Here is a 20565-nt window from a genome sequence, read left to right as displayed (position 1 = left end):
TAGCCCTTAGAAGCTCTGATTGCCATCGTATGAGTCAGCTCATAAGTACTCATTTTTTAAGTCTGCAGAATATGGTTGAAGTGTGCATGCAGTTTTATAGCAGGTACTTTAAAATTTTGATACAAATTACCTTTTATCCCAGTGTACTAAATCCTGAAAGTAAAGCTCAAAGATACCCATATTCGAGGGTAAATCAATTATTATCCACAAAGTAGTTATAAAGTTGTATTGTAATCAAATAGGAAACTTAAGAGAACACCATTTTTCGACAGTCTCCTCGTGTGTCAACGCGCTTGGTCCATCATTGTACAAGCTTCGTGATGCCCTCATAAGAGAAGGTTCTCAGTGAAGCTGTGAGCCAGGAATGCACCGCTTCTTTCACTACTTCATCCGAGGCAAATCAATGGCCCCTTAATGACTGTCTGAGCAGACCAAACAAGTGATAGTCGGAAGGGGGCAAGATCAGGAGGATGATTCAGTACCTCAAATTTGAGTTTCTGGAGCGTTTCAGCAGTGTGGGAAGCAGTGCGTGGACGGGCATTGTCGTGCAACAACACAACACCTTTTGACAGCAATCCTCGGCGTTTGCTTCGAATTGCAGGCTTTAGCCTGGCACCAAGCATCTCACTGTACGTACATTGTTTATTGTTGTGCCCCTTTCCCCATAATGTACCAGTACTGGACCTTGTGCATGTCTCAAAAAACTGTAAGCATGTTTTCTTGCTGACGGTGGGGTCTTGAACTTCTTTTTGCATGGCGAATTCAGATGTTTCCATTCCATTCCCTGCCACTTACTCTCCAGCTTGTAATGATGGGTCCACATATCGTCACCAGTAATAATCCTGTCTAAGAAGTTGTCCCCTTCGTTACCATAGTGATCCAAATGTTTTTTGCAGAAGTCCAAGCATGTTTATTTATCCAACTGTGTGAGTTGTTTTGGGATCCCTCTTGCACAAATTTTATGAAACCCAAGTCTGTTGTGGATGGTTTTGTAGGCAGAACCATGACTAATTTACAGACGATATGCCACTTTGTCAGTAGTTAATCATCTGTCTAAGAGAATCATTTCACGTGAACGCTCAATGGTTTCTTCATTGTGGGGGTAAACGGTCGTTCGGCTCCTACATTGTGCGTAACAGTTGTGTGACCATTTCGGAATTTTTCAATCCATTCGTAGATGCTCTGTTGTGGCAAAACACTGTTCCCATACTGTACGAAAACTTAGCCATTTTGATAAATTTCGGCCCCTAATACACCTTCCAGCCACAAAAACGGATCACTGAGCGTTGCTCTTCTTTGGCGCAAATAGACAGCAGAGCAGCCATGATTAACAGTACGGCAGCAATAATGAAACTAACCCAGCAGCTTGAAAATTGCAAAGATATAACCACAAATAAACAAAGCATGTGTCATCAATGTAAAATGACAGTACTATCAAAATAAACAAAAATATAACTAAATTTCAATTTGATATAATATTACCTAAATAATTAGGTGTGTATATTCATTCTTACAATAAATATTGTTGAGAATCTTACGAAAAGGATAGACTGCTACTCACCATAAAGATGACACCCTGAGTTGCAGACAGGTGCCATGAAAAGACTATTGCAGATTATGCTTTCTTCCAAAGTCTTCTTCTAAAAACATACACACAAGCAAGCACACCTCATGCAAACACAAATAAACTTTGTTGCAAACTTTTGATCAAGAATGAACACTCGACTTCAGCAAAGTCTTTATGTGTAATTGCTTTTTGAAGAATTCTGTAGAAGTTCTCGGCCAAACACAAAGATAGCAAGAATGTGTCCAAAATAAGATGATCTTTGAAAAGTATGACTCTGTAGATCATGCACTTTTCTGACATACACATTTAGATATATGATGTGGCACTTGCGTAAATAACTAATGTTAAAATTTTTGTGAAAAATGAATGAAATGGAATTATGATATATGCAAAAGTAGTTCATTTTAAAAGGTTTAACATCAAGGATGTACTGCAAGTACCTTTACTTGGGAAAAGCAGCTGTTGAGAGAATCAAGTGCCGTGAGCATTCCTCTGACTGTCTCAGTTTGTACCAGTAGATAGACAAAGCACAGTGCAGCATATCACTCACTGATGGACAAAAACAACAACAACAACAATAACAGCAACTGATCATGGGCTGATACAGGGTGGTACGCATATGTCTACCAACTTAAGTAATTACAGGAATGTGGTGAATGCTAGTAGTAATTTAATAGAGTTATGAAAAACAAGGACATACTGTAAATCGGCAGCTACTACGAGGGACATTCGATAATTAATGCCCCACATTTTGTTTAAAAGCCTTTAACATACGTAGACAAACGTCATTGGTGCTTCACATTAGATGTTTGTTCTGTGCACTGGTGAAGTTTCGAACTGTTCTGGCAGATGGCAGAGCCATAGTACTGCGTCCAAATGGCGTCTACATATGACTCACATTACAAGCAGAGTGCTGTTACTGAATTCTTGTGTGCAGAGAAAGAAACCATGGTGAACATACATAAACGTTTTTGTGCAGTTGATAGGGGCACAGTTGGGCAATGGATAAAGAAAGTTACAGCCTCAGCAAGTGCAGAAACAGAGCTCCATGATCAGCCATCCTCGGGACATCATGTCGCAGCCACTGCTCCAGACATGCTGAATTGTGCAGATACAATTATTCATGCCGAGCAGCGCATCACAACTCAACAATTGGCTCTACAGTTGTCGGTCAGCATTGAAAATGCTTCTGCAATGATTGAGACTCTCAGATGTTCAAAGAGGTGCTCACAGTGGCCCATAAGATTAAAAGAAAGGTCATTTCATCTGAATTGTTGCAGCATTTTGAGAGCAACAGAGAGGCGTTTCTGTCAGAGATCATTGTAGGGAATGAAAGCTGGGTGCACCACTTTGTGCCGGAAACAAAAAAGCAGTCCATGGGGTGGCATCACCCTCATTCGGCACAAAAGAAGAAATTCAAGACAACCCCCTCCTCTGGAAAAGTCACGGTGACAGTCTTCTGGGATTGCGATGGTGTTGTTCTCGTGGATGTGATGCCAAGAGGATCAACCATCGATTCAGAGGCATACGTGAAGAATCTGAATAAACTCAAGAACCATTTATGATGTGTTCAATCATACAGATTCCAGTAGAAATCTTGCTCCAACATGATAATGCATGCCCACACAGTAGTCTGAGAACATGGGAACACACAGCTAAATTGGGTTGGACACCATTGCCTTATCCAACCTACAGACCAGACCCGGCACCCTCGGACTTCCGCCTCTTTGGGCCACTTAAAGATTCTCTTGGGGAACGCACTCTGAAGATGACGAGTGTGTCAGTCATGCTGTGACAAGAGCTTTTACCAGCAAGGAATAGTGCTCTTTCGCAACATTGGCATATGGCCATAGAACGTGATGGAGGCTACATAGAAAAATAGGATATGGAAAAGACATGTTGATGTACATTGTCACCAAATTCTGACTCTTAACAATAAATATGTCATGAGAGAAAAAAAAAAAAAATGTGGAGCATTACTTATTGAATGACACTCGTACAATATGCAACATTTATCAGCAGACCTCATTACACCACACCTTCAAAATAGCTTCCTCCACATATCTCATTTGCCTTGATGCACTGATGACGGCATCACTGGAAGGATTTTATATCACAACATAATAAATCCTGTAGACATGTGCTTATTTCACAGCAAATGGAGTCTGAAGTTAAGGAACTATCTGCAAACAATTGGCAAAAGTATTTTCCTCCACATAATCCCAGAGTAAGAAGTCCAGTGGAGTAAGAAATCCAGTGCTGTTAAATCTGGGGAACGGAATAGTCACGTTACTACACCAAAGTGGGATACAACATGCTCTAAATATGTTTGACGATTACATACTTCGTTTAACGTAAAATCCAGGATGGAATGTGACAATATTGCGAAAAGGAAAGTTGCTACTCAGCATGTAGAGGAAATGCTGAGTCACAAATAGGCACAACAAAAAGGCTGTCATAAATATAGCCTTTGGCCAGTAAGGCCTTCTTCAAAATTAGGTGACAACCACACAAAAACATACACACTCACGCAAATGCAACTCACACACATGACTGCAGTCTCAGGCAACTGCGTCCACAGAAAATGGTATAAAGGGACGTACCCTTTGCCATGCATCTCACAATGGTTTATGTGGGAAACTCCTCAATAGCATTTATGTGGTTTTCATGATTCTGTTCTGGCTCTAATTCTTTCTTAATCTGCAAAATGAATCAGAACCCTTCATGGGCACCAGCAGAAATTGGTCCAGAGGAAAGGGGGCAGAGTTGTTGTTGTTGCGGTCTTCAGTCCTGAGACCGGTTTGATGCAGCTCTCCATGCTACCCTATCCTGTGCAAGTTTCTTCATCTCCCAATACTTACTGCAACCTACATCCTTCTGGGGGGGGGGGGGGTAAGACTCTAAAATTGTCATTTTTGGTATATACGAGTTTGTCAGTTTTGAGACATATTGTCACCAGAACTAAATTTTATAGGTGACATAAAAAACATATTGCTTCCCAAAGAATAGATTGTTATCCACTTGTTTCTGGAAGTGTATCAGAATTTTGTAATTATACTGAATGAAAACTCTGTATTCCAGATTTGTGGAGAGCGGGGTGGGTGTTAAGGGGGACTGACTGACTGAAGAAATTGACCTGTTGCAGATGCCTATGGAACCATTGCAGCAGATTAAGATAAATGAACGAAGGAGCCTACCAAGTTTACCTTCATCAAAACACCAGCACGTCCTAACTAGTTGTTTTGTAGCAATGCACCATTTTGTGAGATGTGTCACGGAGGGCAGGTGTATTAATCATCTCCACACACCTACGCAACTTCAGTTTGTTTGCTTATATTTATTTTCCAATGTCTGACCAAGGCTCTTGTATTACATAACATTTGTGTGGTGGGGGGAGGGGGGGTGCAATCATTTAATAATCTGTATACAAGCACTGGGTAAAAAAGTAAATAAAAAAACATAAATTCTTCATAACTATAACAGTGAATGTCACACCCTTTTGACCACTAGAGAATAATTTTGAATTTGTGCAAGCAGCAAATTCTCTTATGTCTATTATGGTTTCACATACAATTTTCACACGTTCCACAGAGATAACAGTAACATAAATGCTCACGAATAAATGCCTAGGACTTATGATCAGGTTATACAGCTCTCACGACACCTACCAAAAGTACATTAAAAAATTATGACTACATATCAGAAGTAGTGCATTACTTTAACAAAACATGTCAGTTTACTAATTGACACATGCATCCTATTTCAGAGCATTCATCTCATTTTATATATATTCTCTGTGGCACAGTAAGCCATTGTCCACTACTACTCAATTCCCAGTGGTGCTGTTTCCACTTAATCCACAAGTGAACCTCATGGTGATGGTCGGAAATCATGGAGGTGTGCTCCGATGGGTTAGGCAATTGCATGCAGTGTGCAGAAGACATGAATTTCAGTTCGAGTTGGCATAAATTCTCAACTGTCACTATATATTCATTACACGCACATCAAAAAGAGTTTTGCATCACCCCGGTTCCCAGAATTCCTCAAGATAGACACTGACTGTGGATATCCTATCACAGACATAGTCCCTTTGGCTGTTCAGAGACGTAAACAATCATGCATGAGCAGCACGTATTAGATGGAGGGGGTCCAACAGCAGATCAGTTCCAGTCATTCCACCAGGAAGGACATACACAGTTTGCATTGTCTGTAGTTCCACCATGCCTAGATGGTCAATTCTATGATTCGATCACGTCCGCATTGTTACTTTGTGCCAGGAAGGACTCTCAACAAGGGAAGCGTCCAGGTGTCTTGGAATGAACCAAAGTGGTGATGTTTGGACATGGAGGAGATACAGAGAGACAGGAACTGTTGATATGCCTCGCTCAGGCTGCAGGGGATGAGCGCTACCTACGGATTATGTCTCCAAGGAACCCTGACAGCAACCGCACCATGTTGAATAATGCTTTTCATGCAGCCACAGAACGTTGTGTTATGACTCAAACTGTGCGCAAAAAGCTGCATGATGCGCAACTACTTTCCAGATGTCCATCTTTGCAACCATAACACCATGCAGTGTGGTACAGATCGGCACAACAACATGCCGAATGGACTGCTCAGGATTCGCATCACATTCTCTTCACCGATGAGTGTCGCATGTGCTTTCAAACAGACAATCGTTGGAGACGTGTTTGAATGCAACTCAGCCAGCCTTAGAGAGACTGTCCAGCGAGTGCAGCAAGGTAAAATTTCCCTGCTGTTTTGGGGTGGCATTACGTGGGAACATCGTACGCCACTGGTGGTCATGGAAGGCGCCGTAACAGCTATACAATACGTGGATGCCATCCTCCAACTGATAGTGCAACCACATCGGCAGCATATTGGAGAGGCATTCGTCTTCATGTGCGACAATTCGCGCCCTCATCGTGCAAATCTTTTGACCGACATCCTTCACGGTAACGACATCACTTGACTAGAGTGGCCAGCATGTTCTCCAGGCATGCACCCTATCAAACATGCATGGGATAGATTGAAAAGGGCTGTTTATGGACGACATGACCCACCAACCAGTCTGAGGGATCTATGCCGAATCGCTGTTGAGTAGTGCACCAATTTGGACCAACAGTGCCTTGATGAATTTGTGGATAGTATGCCAAGAGGAATATAGGCATGCATCAATGCAAGGGGACGTCGTACTGGGTATTAGAGGTTCCTGTATGTACAGCAATCTGGACCACCATCTGTGACGGTCTCATTGTATGGCGGTACAACATGCAATGTGTGGTTTTCGTGAGCAATAAAAAGGGTGGAAATGATGTTTATGTTTATCTCTACCAATTTTCTGTACAGGTTCCCGAACTCTCGGAACCGAGGTGGTGCAAAACTTTTTTTGATGTGTTTATTTCCTTTTTCTTTAAAAATAAATGAATAAAAAACAATAAAAATGCACGCACGCACGCACACTACTACAAAGTACAACTCTATGTACGCAAATATGCTGATGTAAGTAAAGTGCTGGAATTTCCTGAGAAGCAAAGGAAGAAAGTAAAGTCTCGATTATAGCATAATTAGAGGCAGACCTTAAGTCTGTATTGAACAAAGATCAGTCAGGCAATCAGCCTTTTCCCGTTCAGAGAAAGCACCACTAGCAAAGACTCACAAGTTTAAAGTATTTTCGCCTAACACAAAATACGAAAACTGTGTCACTTGTAAAAATCGTTATAGGTCCTTAAACAAGATTTTCAGTGTTTGTGATGCCAACAGTCATTCCAAATTCATGGTAATTTATGGAATAATTCAATATTTATATTCAACTTTTTTAATGAAACTGAATGTAGCAAACATAATAATTGTACTTTATCCTTATAAGGCTAAGACAGAATGCTTTTTCCGGCTTGTTGACATTACAGGTGTGTGACAACTATCATTTTCATGAGGATTCCCCTTCTCATTCTTCCTGGAAGGATTGTATGTAGCACTTGCTTGGAGTATTTCATGGGCCTCCAGTCTGTCAGTGTGATGTCTTTTGCTGCATCTATACTTCGAGACCTCATTTATGAAAAATAAATGACCACTAAATGTCTGTTGTTGTGCCTCGAGAATTTCGGTGTAAATTCCAGAGACACTCAGCCTTATCTCCAACACCCGATACTTTAAGTACGAGTGTGGACGAGGGGAAGCGTATCTACTGCGCCACACGTTTCTGTGTGCAGGTCGGAAGTCTGTTATGAGAAGACAGTAAGCATGGCTGTTCAATGACGCCGACAACTGTTTGCCACCAGTGATACAGATGATGTGATGAAAAGCACAAAGCATAATTGATTAGTATTCTTTGATGTGTTAATGAAAGTGATTACTGTAGAAAATGAGAAATGAACAACTGACTATAGACTTATCTTTCTTCATGTCTTAGCTCTGAACACGCAAGACGCATGTGACATCTATAAATTATTTGGTTGTTAAAACCAGGCAATTGTGATTATATTTAGTTGTATCTAATGGTTATCGGCATAGTTGACTTGCAATAGTTTGTATGCTTATGTGAAACTTGTGGAAATGAAAATATACCCGATCTGAAAAAGTATGAGGGTACAGAGTTATTTCTAGTGATAGAGTATTTTTTTAGTTCCTCTAACCAGCATCATTTCTTCGGAGAAGAAGTTGTGGAGATAGATGCAGCCGCATATCCAGAGAAGAGGATCGGCTGAACGTTTCAAGTCAGTCAACTGAAATGAGAGAGGTGCGAAGTTCACAATCTAGTTTTGAACAGCTTCTCTCATCACCAAAACCGTTAGACTGTTTCTAACATGATCCTAATCTGGACACCCAACAGGTACTTCTAAAGATATCTCATACCTGAATACTTTATTGGTCTTTCGCAGTATTCAGTTGCCACTTCTATACACCAGGGCAAGATCTGCCAATGCCCTGTTAAGTATATACACAGTTTATAATTTTTTGAGACATCCCATTTTACTACAGACAACTCAGCCATTTTTTGGATTAAAGGATCTGGGAACATGGCTACAATTAAATTATTCTCTCACCTATATGACAAAATTCTCTTGTGAAGTAATGCTACCTGAAATTTTGTTTAGTGATGGAATGTCGTTAAAAATGATCATTAGAACAGATTTAAAAACAAGTGGGGTTGGGGTTTGGCTGTGCCCTTGCTGAGGTAACAGTTGTATTGAAATGAAATGAATCAAGGAAATGCACAAGTAATCAAACACTTGGCAACCTTAACATTACTGCATGACAACACTTGTTATTTCCTGCGCTGTGCTGTGTCAACGAGGCACACATCAATCATCTGCAGATGACTGGTTACTTTTCCAAATGTATCTCCCGTCTTCCTCCTGAAACTTCCACATTGTATTGTAACATTATTAAAACACAACTTCGCTCAAAAACTGACGACTCTTCTTAACACACCGTCAATTTACTCAAGTATTTAACATATACTTTATCTCTGAACACACAGTTACTAACTGCTTTTTCTACACACAATATAACACAGATGGGAAGTACATTATCACAATAATTAGCTCACTATATCAGAGAGGTGTAATAGAGGTGTAATTATGACTGTATAACGGAAGCCGTGTAAACTAAAAATTACTAATAAGTTGAAAACTAGCACTAGTTGTACTATGACTTTGAAGGCAAAGATATACTCAGAAATGTGAAAATAAGTAGAAGGAAATTCAGGCAGAAAACAGTAATGTATACAAGGCAGGTATGTGCATCCCAACAGTCCATGCCAGTGACTTTCCCAACAGCAACAGGATAGCTACTAAAAGTATAATATAGCATTAACTGCTTTGAAATATCAGTCTGACAAAGCAAGAAGAAAACGTGCAACCAAGCAATATTTACATTCATGATATCTGTACTTAAATGCTGTACCTACATTTTTCATATTCTATCATTAATAATGTGCTGATTTTCTCCACTCTATCGTCCTTTCATTGCATGGCTACACAGTACTTTGCCTATCTGATGTGAGTGGTTTTCATAAACATTTCTTCTTTCATTATATAAAAAATTCTAGTCTCTGATAATATTAAGGTACAGTAAGTGATGAGAATATCATGCAGTGTAGTGTGTTAACTAGTAGGAATAATAATACTAATAATAATCTTCTCGATGTTTATTCAAAATTTCCTGTAAAGGCATTCATTAAAACACTTTTTAACAACTCTTCAGACTCTCGTCTAACAGTGCAAAAATAAAAAGGCAGCAGCATAATATGATCCACACACAGTGAGAATGCTTTGTGGCATTTCCCACACTCCATGTTCCAGTCATTCCCACCCTGGTTATTGCCAACACTGGAGTGAACACTACACTGGGCCACTGTTTTTCTTCTATCTACTAGAATTTCTATCTGAGAAAACAATCATTCTCTTCTTAACATAAATGTTATGTTTGATTCATGCCACTCATAATTAACACTATAGTAACTACATTACCTCATCATCCATAAACCGACATGAAAATCAACATTTAATCTTCTATGTGCATGCTGCAGGTAGACACAGCAGATATGCTACTGGCTGGAGTGACACACACACACACACACACACACACACACACACACACACACAGAGTTTCTTCCTAGTGTATGTCACATCACCACCAGCCTTCATGTGCACACCAGTCAAGTGTCAGAGCAACACCAAAATGTTAAGTACAATATCTAGCATTTTTCAGAGGGGAATCCCACAAGCCGAAGATGCATATAAATTGGCAATTCTTTGTAAAGATGTCTCCCACAGAAATCTCTCTGTTGTGTGGATTACTTCCTCTATTAGTAATGTAGCACTTGTTCTGTTTTACAGTTTAAAATGGCACCTGCATTTCACCTCATTTTTCACATGTAAGGCCATGGTACAGTTTTATATTTCATTACTTGGGAAAGAAAGTTATAACTCAAAAACTTTTTTTCCCAAACCAAAATTTGTACAAGAAACAGCCTATCAAACTATTTTTCTACATAGTTTTCACCATTCCATTGCACAGACATTTCTCATAGCAAGAAAACAACTTTTCTATGCCCTCTTCACAGAATGATGCCACTAGTAGAGACAGTCACTGCTGAACACCGCGTTTTGTGTCATTACCACCGTCAAAGCACCTTCCTTTAAAATCAAGCTTCATGGTCAACAACAAGTGGTAGTCACAAGGCGCAAGATCGGGACTGTACAGTTGATCATCATACTGTTCCCAACCAAATCGTTGAATAATGTTTTGAGAGACACCAACAGAATGAGGACAACATAATACCATGACTGAGCATCCACACTGTACAAGTCTGATATCACACTTTCTGACAACCACCTCTTCTTGAACTTTTAAGTATGATTTTGGAGGAATGTGCTTTGACAGTGATGATGATGGCACAAAAACCGTTCAGCAGTGGCTGTCTTCACTGGCGGCATCTTTCTACGAAGAGAGCACAGAAGAGTTGGTTTCTTGCCATGAAGAATGTCTGAACCATGGTGGCAACTATGTAGAAAAAAGATTAAGACAAGCTGGTTCTTGTAATAAATTTTGGTTTGAAAAATTTCTTCCGAAATGTACTAACTTTCTGGGAATGTCCCATACTTTGATTTTACTGGTCACTGCACATATAGGTTAAACCAAAATTAGCACAGATGCTAAAGTGTTATTCCTTGCACACTAACAGAACAAAAATATCTCACGAAATTTCATCCCATGTATATTTCCAGTAGAAAACTGAACTCAAACAAAGGCAATTTGGCAATACTGTGACCACAGGTTCAAGTACCTTTAATCAATGTTCTGTAATGTGCACTGCCAACTTTGTGCAGTGGGTAGTTTTGTGTCACAAAGACCAAATTTTCTTCTGGTTCTAGGCATTTTATTTTCATCATTTTCTCTGCATGATATATTGGGCTTCTTAACTGTTATATTAACAATTACAGCAGGTCTTTTAGTATACATGTACAACTGTCCAGCATTAACATAATTTGGTGTACAATCATTTATATTATTCCACATTCGACTGTGGATTTTGCCTTTAAACTTTTACTCTGTTCCCCTCCATGCAATCTGTTTCCATTATATCCCCGCTGTCAGTGCACTCAATTAGTACCAACCATCAGGCTTACCACTGTCATGCTTGAAACATTTCTCTAAGACATTACATTACCAGTAGGTTTAGCAACCCCTTCACAGGTTACATTACAGTACTCCAGCAACATATGTCCAAGAACTGGCAGTGCACTTGTATGCTCCTTGTGACTGTTGATGCAGCTAGTAACTAAATGTTTGTTAATGCAGGGAGGTCGCGTCAAGCATCTGCTCTGAAGAGTATACAGGGTAGCCAGAACCAGTCTGAAAAGCTTTCAGGGTAGTTTGGGCTCAGAAATAATTGTTAAGAAAAAGAAATTCAATACATTGCACATCTCCGTGTTCATCAATACTGAAGTTGGCCAAATTGTTTGGTTTCCTAAAACCAAACAAGAGAGTGATACAAAAATTGGACATAGGATTGTAAGGATGGAACCTGAGCTAAAGGCCGAGCAGCCTCGTACACCATTATCTACACTATGACAACAAATGACACTAATTAGACGTCAGGCTACTTTAATTGGTGCATGCAATGGCTCGATTAACTTCACCGCTAATTAACTCAGAAATTGTGCACTGCATTGAATTTTTATCTCTCAGCACAACCTACCCAGCAACATCCTTACAAGCTTTTCACACTGTGACTACACATTATGTGACAGACATTCATCGAGTATTCAAAATATCGGTATTACAACATACCGATGCTATGGAACATAGTATGTTTAACATATTCACATTGGCATATTTTGTAGTCATTCCTGACTCAGCAAATTTATTTTTAAGCCGATTATTACTCTTCATGATTATTTTAGACTAATGACTTATGTTCAATTCAAACAAAAGTCTAATTTTATATTTAAAAAGAAAGATGATGAGACTTACCCAACAAAAGCGCTGGCAGGTCGATAGACACACAAATAAACACAAACATACACACAAAACTCTAGCTTTCGCAACCAACGGTTGCCTCGTCAGGAAAGAGGGAAGGAGAAGGAAAGACAAAAGGATATGGGTTTTAAGGGAGAGGGTAAGGAGTCATTCCAATCCCGGGAGCGGAAAGACTTACCCTAGGGGGAAAAAAGGACAGGTATACACTCGCACACACACACATATAATGTCTGCTTGTGTCTTGTATGTATGGATGGATATGTGTGTGTGTGTGTGTGTGTGCGAGTGTATACCTGTCCTTTTTTCCCCCCTAGGGTAAGTCTTTCCGCTCCCGGGATTGGAATGACTCCTTACCCTCTCCCTTAAAACCCATATCCTTTTGTCTTTCCTTCTCCTTCCCTCTTTCCTGACGAGGCAACCGTTGGTTGCGAAAGCTAGAGTTTTGTGTGTATGTTTGTGTTTATTTGTGTGTCTATCGACCTGCCAGCGCTTTTGTTGGGTAAGTCTCATCATCTTTCTTTTTAAATATATTTTTCCCACGTGGAATGTTTCCCTCTATTATATTCATATCATTAATAAAAGTCTAATTTTACAATACATATACTTTAAGCAAGCGTGTGTGTGACAACACTATTGGCAAGATTTGAGTATTCTACTGGGAAACACTACCCAGTGCACTAACTGAGCACACAGGTATGCATTATTGACTTAAGGAACCCTTTTTTATTACAATATTTCCAAATTGCCTTTCTATCAAGTCCATTTTTTACGAAAGATATGCATTTTGTTATAAAGTTTTATACTGTTAATATGCAAGGAATCTAACAGTGACTCCCAAGTGCTCTCTTTGTTCATCCTCAATTGTTGTTGTTGTCGTCTTCAGTCCTGAGACTGGTTTGATGCAGCTCTCTCAATATGCAAAACTATATCATTTTTTACTGAATTTGTTTCCTGTTGATGTCTGTCTGATACACAACAGTGATAACTGATGAAGTAGTCATGGAAGCAAAAGAGATCTTTCAGCAGTTATCAAATTATTATCCTTGTTTTGAAAACTTTTCCCTTTTTCTTAAATAAGTCCCAGTGGATTTTTCACATTGCAGCAAGTACCATGTGACTAGCTATGTTAATATATTGTGATCATTTTCACAACATTTGGCTTGATAAGACTGTGAATTGAAAGTCGTTCCACAAAGTCTAAAGCTGGATAGTAAATTTCTATCTTATTAACATATGCAACATTTGGAAATACAGAAAAGAAAAGTTACGGTGCAGAACACAAAAGTGTGATGGATGAGTAGAACTAAGCTAATCAGGCACATATTTAAAACTCACAAATACTGCATCTACATAGTTACATGATAATTGTGAAAGTGTGCTCACATGGAATTAACATATATTGTTGCATCAATTTACAGTGAACTGTATCCCTGGAACTGAATGAATTAACAAATTTGGTATAAATTAAACAAAAAGAAAAAACTACCCTGATATTAATTTGCTCCAGAAAAGGTGAAGGGAAATTTAACAACTTGCATAAGTTTATTCTACATATGTGGTACAGAAATAAAACAAGCAAATAAACTTTAAATAGTAATATTTTTATTTCATCCTTGTACAGACTGCAACTTGACCTGAAGGATGGGTCCACACATTGTTTAAAAGATTAAAAACAGCCATTAGTATAGAAATCTGGATAAATGTGACATCCCTGTGGCAGTAAAGAAGTAAGCAGTAATATCAGAGACTGGTTTCCCCATACTAATGACTGACAGGCTGCCTTCCAGCTCAATAAAGAAAGATTTTAATGATGAGTAAAAATTACAACACAATTTGGTTTTGCTGACAATGGCCTGACGTGAAAAGTTCTTCACCTACAAAGATGTTTTCTGGCACACTTTAAGACCTTTGTTTCCTGGCACACTTAAAACTTTACACAACCTAGTTCTGTAGTCAAGTTCTGGACAGGAAAATTTACTGAAAGCTGTGAACCCATCTCAGCCAACATATCTTGAAAAACAGTATTTAAACAGTTTCCTAGTGGCCAATAAGTTCGGTGAATGTCATGTCAAGGTCATCACATATGTACTTGTACTTCTCCTTCTCGTGTACCAACTCATCTGCAAAGAAATTGACAACAGAATAGATATCAAAGAAATAAGAGAAAATATTCCTTTAGCAATGAACATTGCATTTGCCAATGGATTCTAATATGGCACAGCAAAATTTGTCATTTTTCCTTTATCAGTACTGACTACAAAGCAGTGCTTCATTACAAAACAAAGCTTGCAAAAGCACTACATAGGAAAAGCAATTGGAACTACTAGCAGGCTGATACTGGTAACCAGTTAACCAAGAAGCCATTTCATTTTACATGTCCTCTACCAAACTAGTCCTAATTTCAAAACAGGACAAAAATGGGGAAAAAATGCTAGTTCAATGATTGACTAACAGATGATGCAAGCATTGAAATTTACAAATGTACATTATACAGGCATTCAATATACAGTTCTCCAATTTGTGACAATAGTCCATGTTGTCCCTACCTTTTTAAACTCTCGAGACACACAAAGTTATGAAACAATAATGCATAAAAAATGTTACAACTGAAGTTACAATACAAGAATAGTTTCAAAAATAAAAAGTTTAAAAGGAATCCAAAAACTTCTAGATTACAAAAATAATAAGCATCTTGTTTGATAGAGGCTTTACTTCTAATTCTGTTCGTAGGAACACTAGTACATAAAACTGTGTCGTTCACTGTTCTAGGATAATGGGTTAGAATGATTCTTAAATACAAAGCAATTTCTGGATGCAGGCAGCCATAGAATGTGTGATGTAAATGGTGATTTTGTGAAGTAGCAGTAGCAGTACAGTATTGATGGCACACACCGAAACCGCCCAACACTGCCTGTCATTAATTGTTCATAAGATTAATTCTACGAAGGCAGAATCCAAATCGTCACCAATTATCTTGTATTTCTCCTTCTCTATCACCAGCTCATCTGCAAAGTGGAACAAATATAAATTAAGATATACAATGATGCAATGTAATAAAAAATGGAGACCACCTGAAGTACTTTATACACTTTAATAATTCTTATTACCCCCAAGTTTGATAGTAACTGTGGGAATTTAGGAAGGACAAATGGATAATTGATTTAGGAGAAGGTGAATAAACATACACAAAAGAGAAAAATTAAAAACATGCTGTTTTAATGCACTGACACTCTACAACAACTCAAATTAATTGCACAAACAGAAGCTGCTTTTGTGCAGCTGTTTGCTTCTATTGAGAAATTAGGACGTGACTGGAATAAGCTAAAATCAACAGTGCAAAATTTATAAAATAACCATGCTAATATTAAACATTTTTATTACCCAACACTGTTAGATATACAACATAACTATGATAAAATTTACAAATTAATACTAATTTAACACAATAAATAAGCATATGAAGATGAGGCAGTATAACAGTTTCATTTCACATATCATCCAGTTTTCTTTATTTAAAAAATGCAAATAATGATACATTCAGCAACAAAAATATAAAACTCTTCATACTGTGTTATAGTTTTAGTGTCATCTACAAAAATTAAATATTACTTAAAAGTACTAGGGAGCAAAATAATAATAATAAAAACATCCATGCAATTTAGGCATTCATGCAAAACAGGAATTTTGCTCTGGATATGAAGTGTAACACCATAGAAGTACCAGTATTGTACTTTGTCTTTTGAAGAATAGGAAGGCACTACAGATTCATTGTTTCTTTAACAATACTGTGCTTTCAATTACAAAAATGTTGGCAGTGAACTGTTTTTATCACTGTCAACACATTGCAGGAAAAAATGAAAGCTTGTTTTTTAGTAAGGTACTGTACTATTATTTGCACAACTATTACATAGAAAACTGTAATAAATATTTATCTTCCCCAGCAGTTGCTTATGCTTATTTACAGTTTCATACTCCTACAGTAATCAATCAATATGGCTACTGCAGAAGCACACTTAACACACCAAACTAGATTTATTGATTATTAACTATCATTTCATTTCAATGATGTCACACTGTGCTGTTTGAAACACTCATCAATAAATTTATTTAAGCAAACCATTTGGGCAACACTATATCTGACTAACCACAAAGAACGATAGAAAAATCTGTAGCACCAATAATGTTGACTTGAACACAATATAAATGCTTACATAAAGTACTTTGAGAATTGTGTCCAATTCCAGTTCACAATGCGCTAGTAGCATCTCACTACATCTCTCAATACCTCAATTTTCATATTAATACCAACAAACCACTACTGCATTCTGGAATGTAATGGAGAATGAATATTTGTGCCACAGGCCCTACTTCAAACTAGCTGAACAGAACAAAAAAGAAATAAAAAGTAACACACTGGAAGTAGTTCAGTTTTGAAGTGATGAATGTTTCAATTTGTGGGCTTGGGGAAAGTAGGGACTTTTTCATCAAACCTGGGGATTTCTGAGCACGCAACACGATTAAGTCATCTTAATGCCACAGTAGGGCGCAGGATTACATATTCTGAATATCATGCAAGGTTGCCTCCATCTCTTCCTGCAGCAGTTTATTCTTCTCTTTCTCAGCCAATAGGTCATCTGTAAACAGTGGGTTTGATGTTCACTCACACACATGTACACAAACACAAATTATTAATAAGTCAGTGTCAAACACAGTTAGAACATATTTAGTTTCATGAATTAAATTACATTTAACAGGATGATAAGGTAGTGAAGGACGTCAGTTACTCATATGTTAACATTTTCCTTGTCTTAATAAAAATGTTGTCTAGTTTCTTACTTGCAAGAAATTTTCCAATTAAGAGAAAGCAAATTGTCTAGAATCTCATTTTTTTCTTAAGACTTTATAGACTGTAGCACTGGCTGAGGACCTGGAACTCTGTTTTAGCCCTTTTGAAACCATTAGCAAAGTATCACACTGCAAAAAACAGTCTAAAGCTTTTATTTCACAAACTGCATTGATCTATTTAGCAATTGCAGAATCTATGAATATAAATTCAACACTGCTATTAGTTATTTTGTCCCTCACAATGACAAATAGTTAATCATGAACAATTTCTGGCATTTGTTAAATTTGTTCTCTACTGAAATTAACACACGAACTGAAATGAAAATATGAAGCAATGAAGAAACAACTTTATTCGGTTGCCTATCGATATTATTAAAAACACAGTTGTGTGTGATGTGGGAATTTTACATTCGACAATGTACTTGATGGGGCTGTAAAAATTACACACAGGAAAAGGAATTAAAGTTGTATGGAGATATGAACATGGAAACTTACGATGAACAAAGTTTAGACATGCCAAAAATAGTACCACACATTAGAACACAGATCTGAAAATAAACAACAAATTTCAGTGGTGACAGTTGGATTCCAACTTCCTTCATTCTCCTGTTTTAACCATCTTCAGCTAACTTAAATAAAAATTTTAAATTTACAAAGTTAATTTTGAACTTCAACACAGAAAATGATTCTAAGCTTCAAACACACACACACACACACACACACACACACACACACACACACACACACACACACACAGCAAGAACAAAATTATGTTCCGATAACAGTTGATAAGATACAAATTTCAATAATTTAACATTTTACCTTTGTATGGAAGAACTTTCTTTTAGTAACTTGTTTCACAAGTAATTCATAAGTAATTTTTGTTAATAGCAGATTCATCTTTCGCATGGCCTAGGTGTTGCCGAAGCTTCTAAAACCCTATTTTTTCCTATGGTACTGAGAGCTAGCAATAAAATATTGATTACAGCAAGGTATTAAATTTCTGCCTTACGCAAGCACATCTATGTATAATGAGCACCATCAATAAATAGCATTGTCTTGTACCAATCCAGCTTTGTTTTACAATTGTGAGCCTGTACCTATTCATTCATTATTGCTTCAGCTAGCACAGTGTAAAGTTGTGCTGTCATACATCAAGTGAGCAGGAGTGATATACGATAAACAGTGGGCCAAATTTACGATCTGTGCAAGAAAATTACCCAGATTGTAAGCAAGCGGCACTATCCCACAATGAGGCAGTTGTCTACGAAATAATTAACAATCTAATAAGGGGTTGGCTGGAATCTGATGCAACTACACCGTTTAATGCTTTGAGTGGGTCATTACTGTGTGATAACACTTACATGCGGCAACACACTGATATGAGAGTATGTTATTATTGTTAAATTAAACAGTAATTTAACTCTTAATACATGTGTTTTATCATTGTTTAATTAAACTAGTATTAAACTGACTTCGTTCATATATGTATGCCTTGGCAACATAAAGACAGGTATTCTTCACACGTGAAGAAAATACAGCATACACCACCTAGCGTTATAAAAAAATGGCAGGCCCACTCGAGGGTTAACACTAATAATAATTCTGTATATCTCAATGGCTGGGCATAAGTCTTAATTGGATACCATTTTGGTGGCTCTCAGGTCGACAGCACCCAGTGCACAGAGGCACTCACCTATCCAAATACGAACTGGGTCCAATGATGCTAACTTTGGTGAATGGTCAAGAATCTGTGAATCCAACACGATATGGCCACTGGCTTTAAATGTATTTAATAAATGTTGTTTTCTCACAATAGTGTATTACCCAAAACTGAGCTAACACATTGGGGTAATCGTGTTCCTATAAGGAGAAGTGCTGAAACAGCAATAATGCAATCTCATAAAACCAACTTGTACACTACTCTTACGGGAAGGCTTTTGTTCTTGCACCTCCTTTCTCATATATTTGTGCTTCTCTATCATCTGCCAGAAACAGTATAACAGTAGAAACCCAACCAACGCCACACTGCAGCAAGACACCCAAGATTCTCTCACAGATTACTTCTAAAGAGTATTTGTGGTCTGTCGGATATACGGTATTTCCTCTTGCCGCCCCCCCCCCCCCCCCCCCCCCGATGAAAATGGATGCACGTACAAATTCTATCTTTAGTCAGATAATAACTCTTAATTACCCACTATGGCACTTCAGATGTCTATCATGTTTAAGGTGTTACTTCCTTACAAAATCTTCATTGGTGTGTTCAATAGAATTGCTTGTACAGACATATAAATGCAAATGTTGTAATGTAACCTCACAACATTTAACAACACTTTATACATGTTTCAGTGTTTTCAGAACTAATTTACATTGCTCACTGATTTAAATAACTGTATACAAACTGTATCATTTGAAATCCTAGTCTAATTTGTATCTTTTAATCAACTGCACCAGGAATTAATGTCACCATTAATTGCACATCAGCATGCTTGTTAGAAACCATGATGCAGAATATTATAAGACTGTGGAATTCTAGAACAAATACATTTCAGGAAACTACTGCCTATGCATTATGTGCTCAGAATTCTAAACAAAAATACTTTGCAATTGCTCAAAAAATATAGAAAAATTTACTATTGCAATTCAACAGAAGCGAAATAATTACTTACAATAGTGCAGCAAAATTTCTGTGCCTTAATAAAACTCAAAACAACATTATATTTAAATCAAATACAGAAATTTTTGAAAAGTGAACTAAACTACTTTTGAGTATCTCTGAAATGGACTATCACCTGAAATTCCTGACATTTACAGTAACACTATTCCAAATATCCTATTTTTCTGCCAGAATTGTCAAGGAAAACTTTTAGACGCAAACTTTTCATTACTGAACTTTTGCTGAAGAATTGTTCTCTTTCTGAAATATATATATAGCAGAACATCTAAAACCACATCAAGAAAGCTCTAACATATAAGTAATCCTTTTAACATTCGAAAGAAAACCAGAAAGGAAGAAAGAAAATGGAAATTGTGTTTATGTTTCTTTAGAATGTTATTTTTTCTGAGCTACAATGTTATGTGAAAATAACACACTGTTGACTTTCAACAAAGGAAGGAAGAATATCAGATTTTCTGTGACAGTATTTTAGGAGATTTTCTTTCTG

General features: G+C 37.6%; 1 protein-coding gene across 17 annotated transcripts in view; it reads right to left on the bottom strand.

Moving 5' to 3' along the window:
• Positions 1–14136: 14136 nt before the first annotated feature.
• Positions 14137–20565, bottom strand: part of LOC126095755 (tropomyosin) — a 163189-nt gene continuing 156760 nt past the window's right edge. For 7 of the 17 annotated variants that reach the window (XM_049910543.1, XM_049910544.1, XM_049910542.1 and 4 more), the window contains one exon: positions 15756–17190. In XM_049910543.1, the coding sequence (XP_049766500.1) occupies positions 17108–17190 (83 nt within the window). In that variant the 3' untranslated portion in view covers positions 15756–17107. Of the gene's footprint in view, positions 15562–15755; positions 17191–20565 lie in introns of those variants that run through there. The other 10 variants (XM_049910541.1, XM_049910538.1, XM_049910537.1 and 7 more) reach the window with 2 other exon arrangements.

The sequence above is a fragment of the Schistocerca cancellata genome, chromosome 8 (genome assembly GCF_023864275.1).
Source record: "Schistocerca cancellata isolate TAMUIC-IGC-003103 chromosome 8, iqSchCanc2.1, whole genome shotgun sequence".
NCBI lineage: Eukaryota > Metazoa > Arthropoda > Insecta > Orthoptera > Acrididae > Schistocerca > Schistocerca cancellata.
Note: the sequence above shows the minus strand (reverse complement) of the source record. Positions and strands in the feature narration are given on the sequence as shown.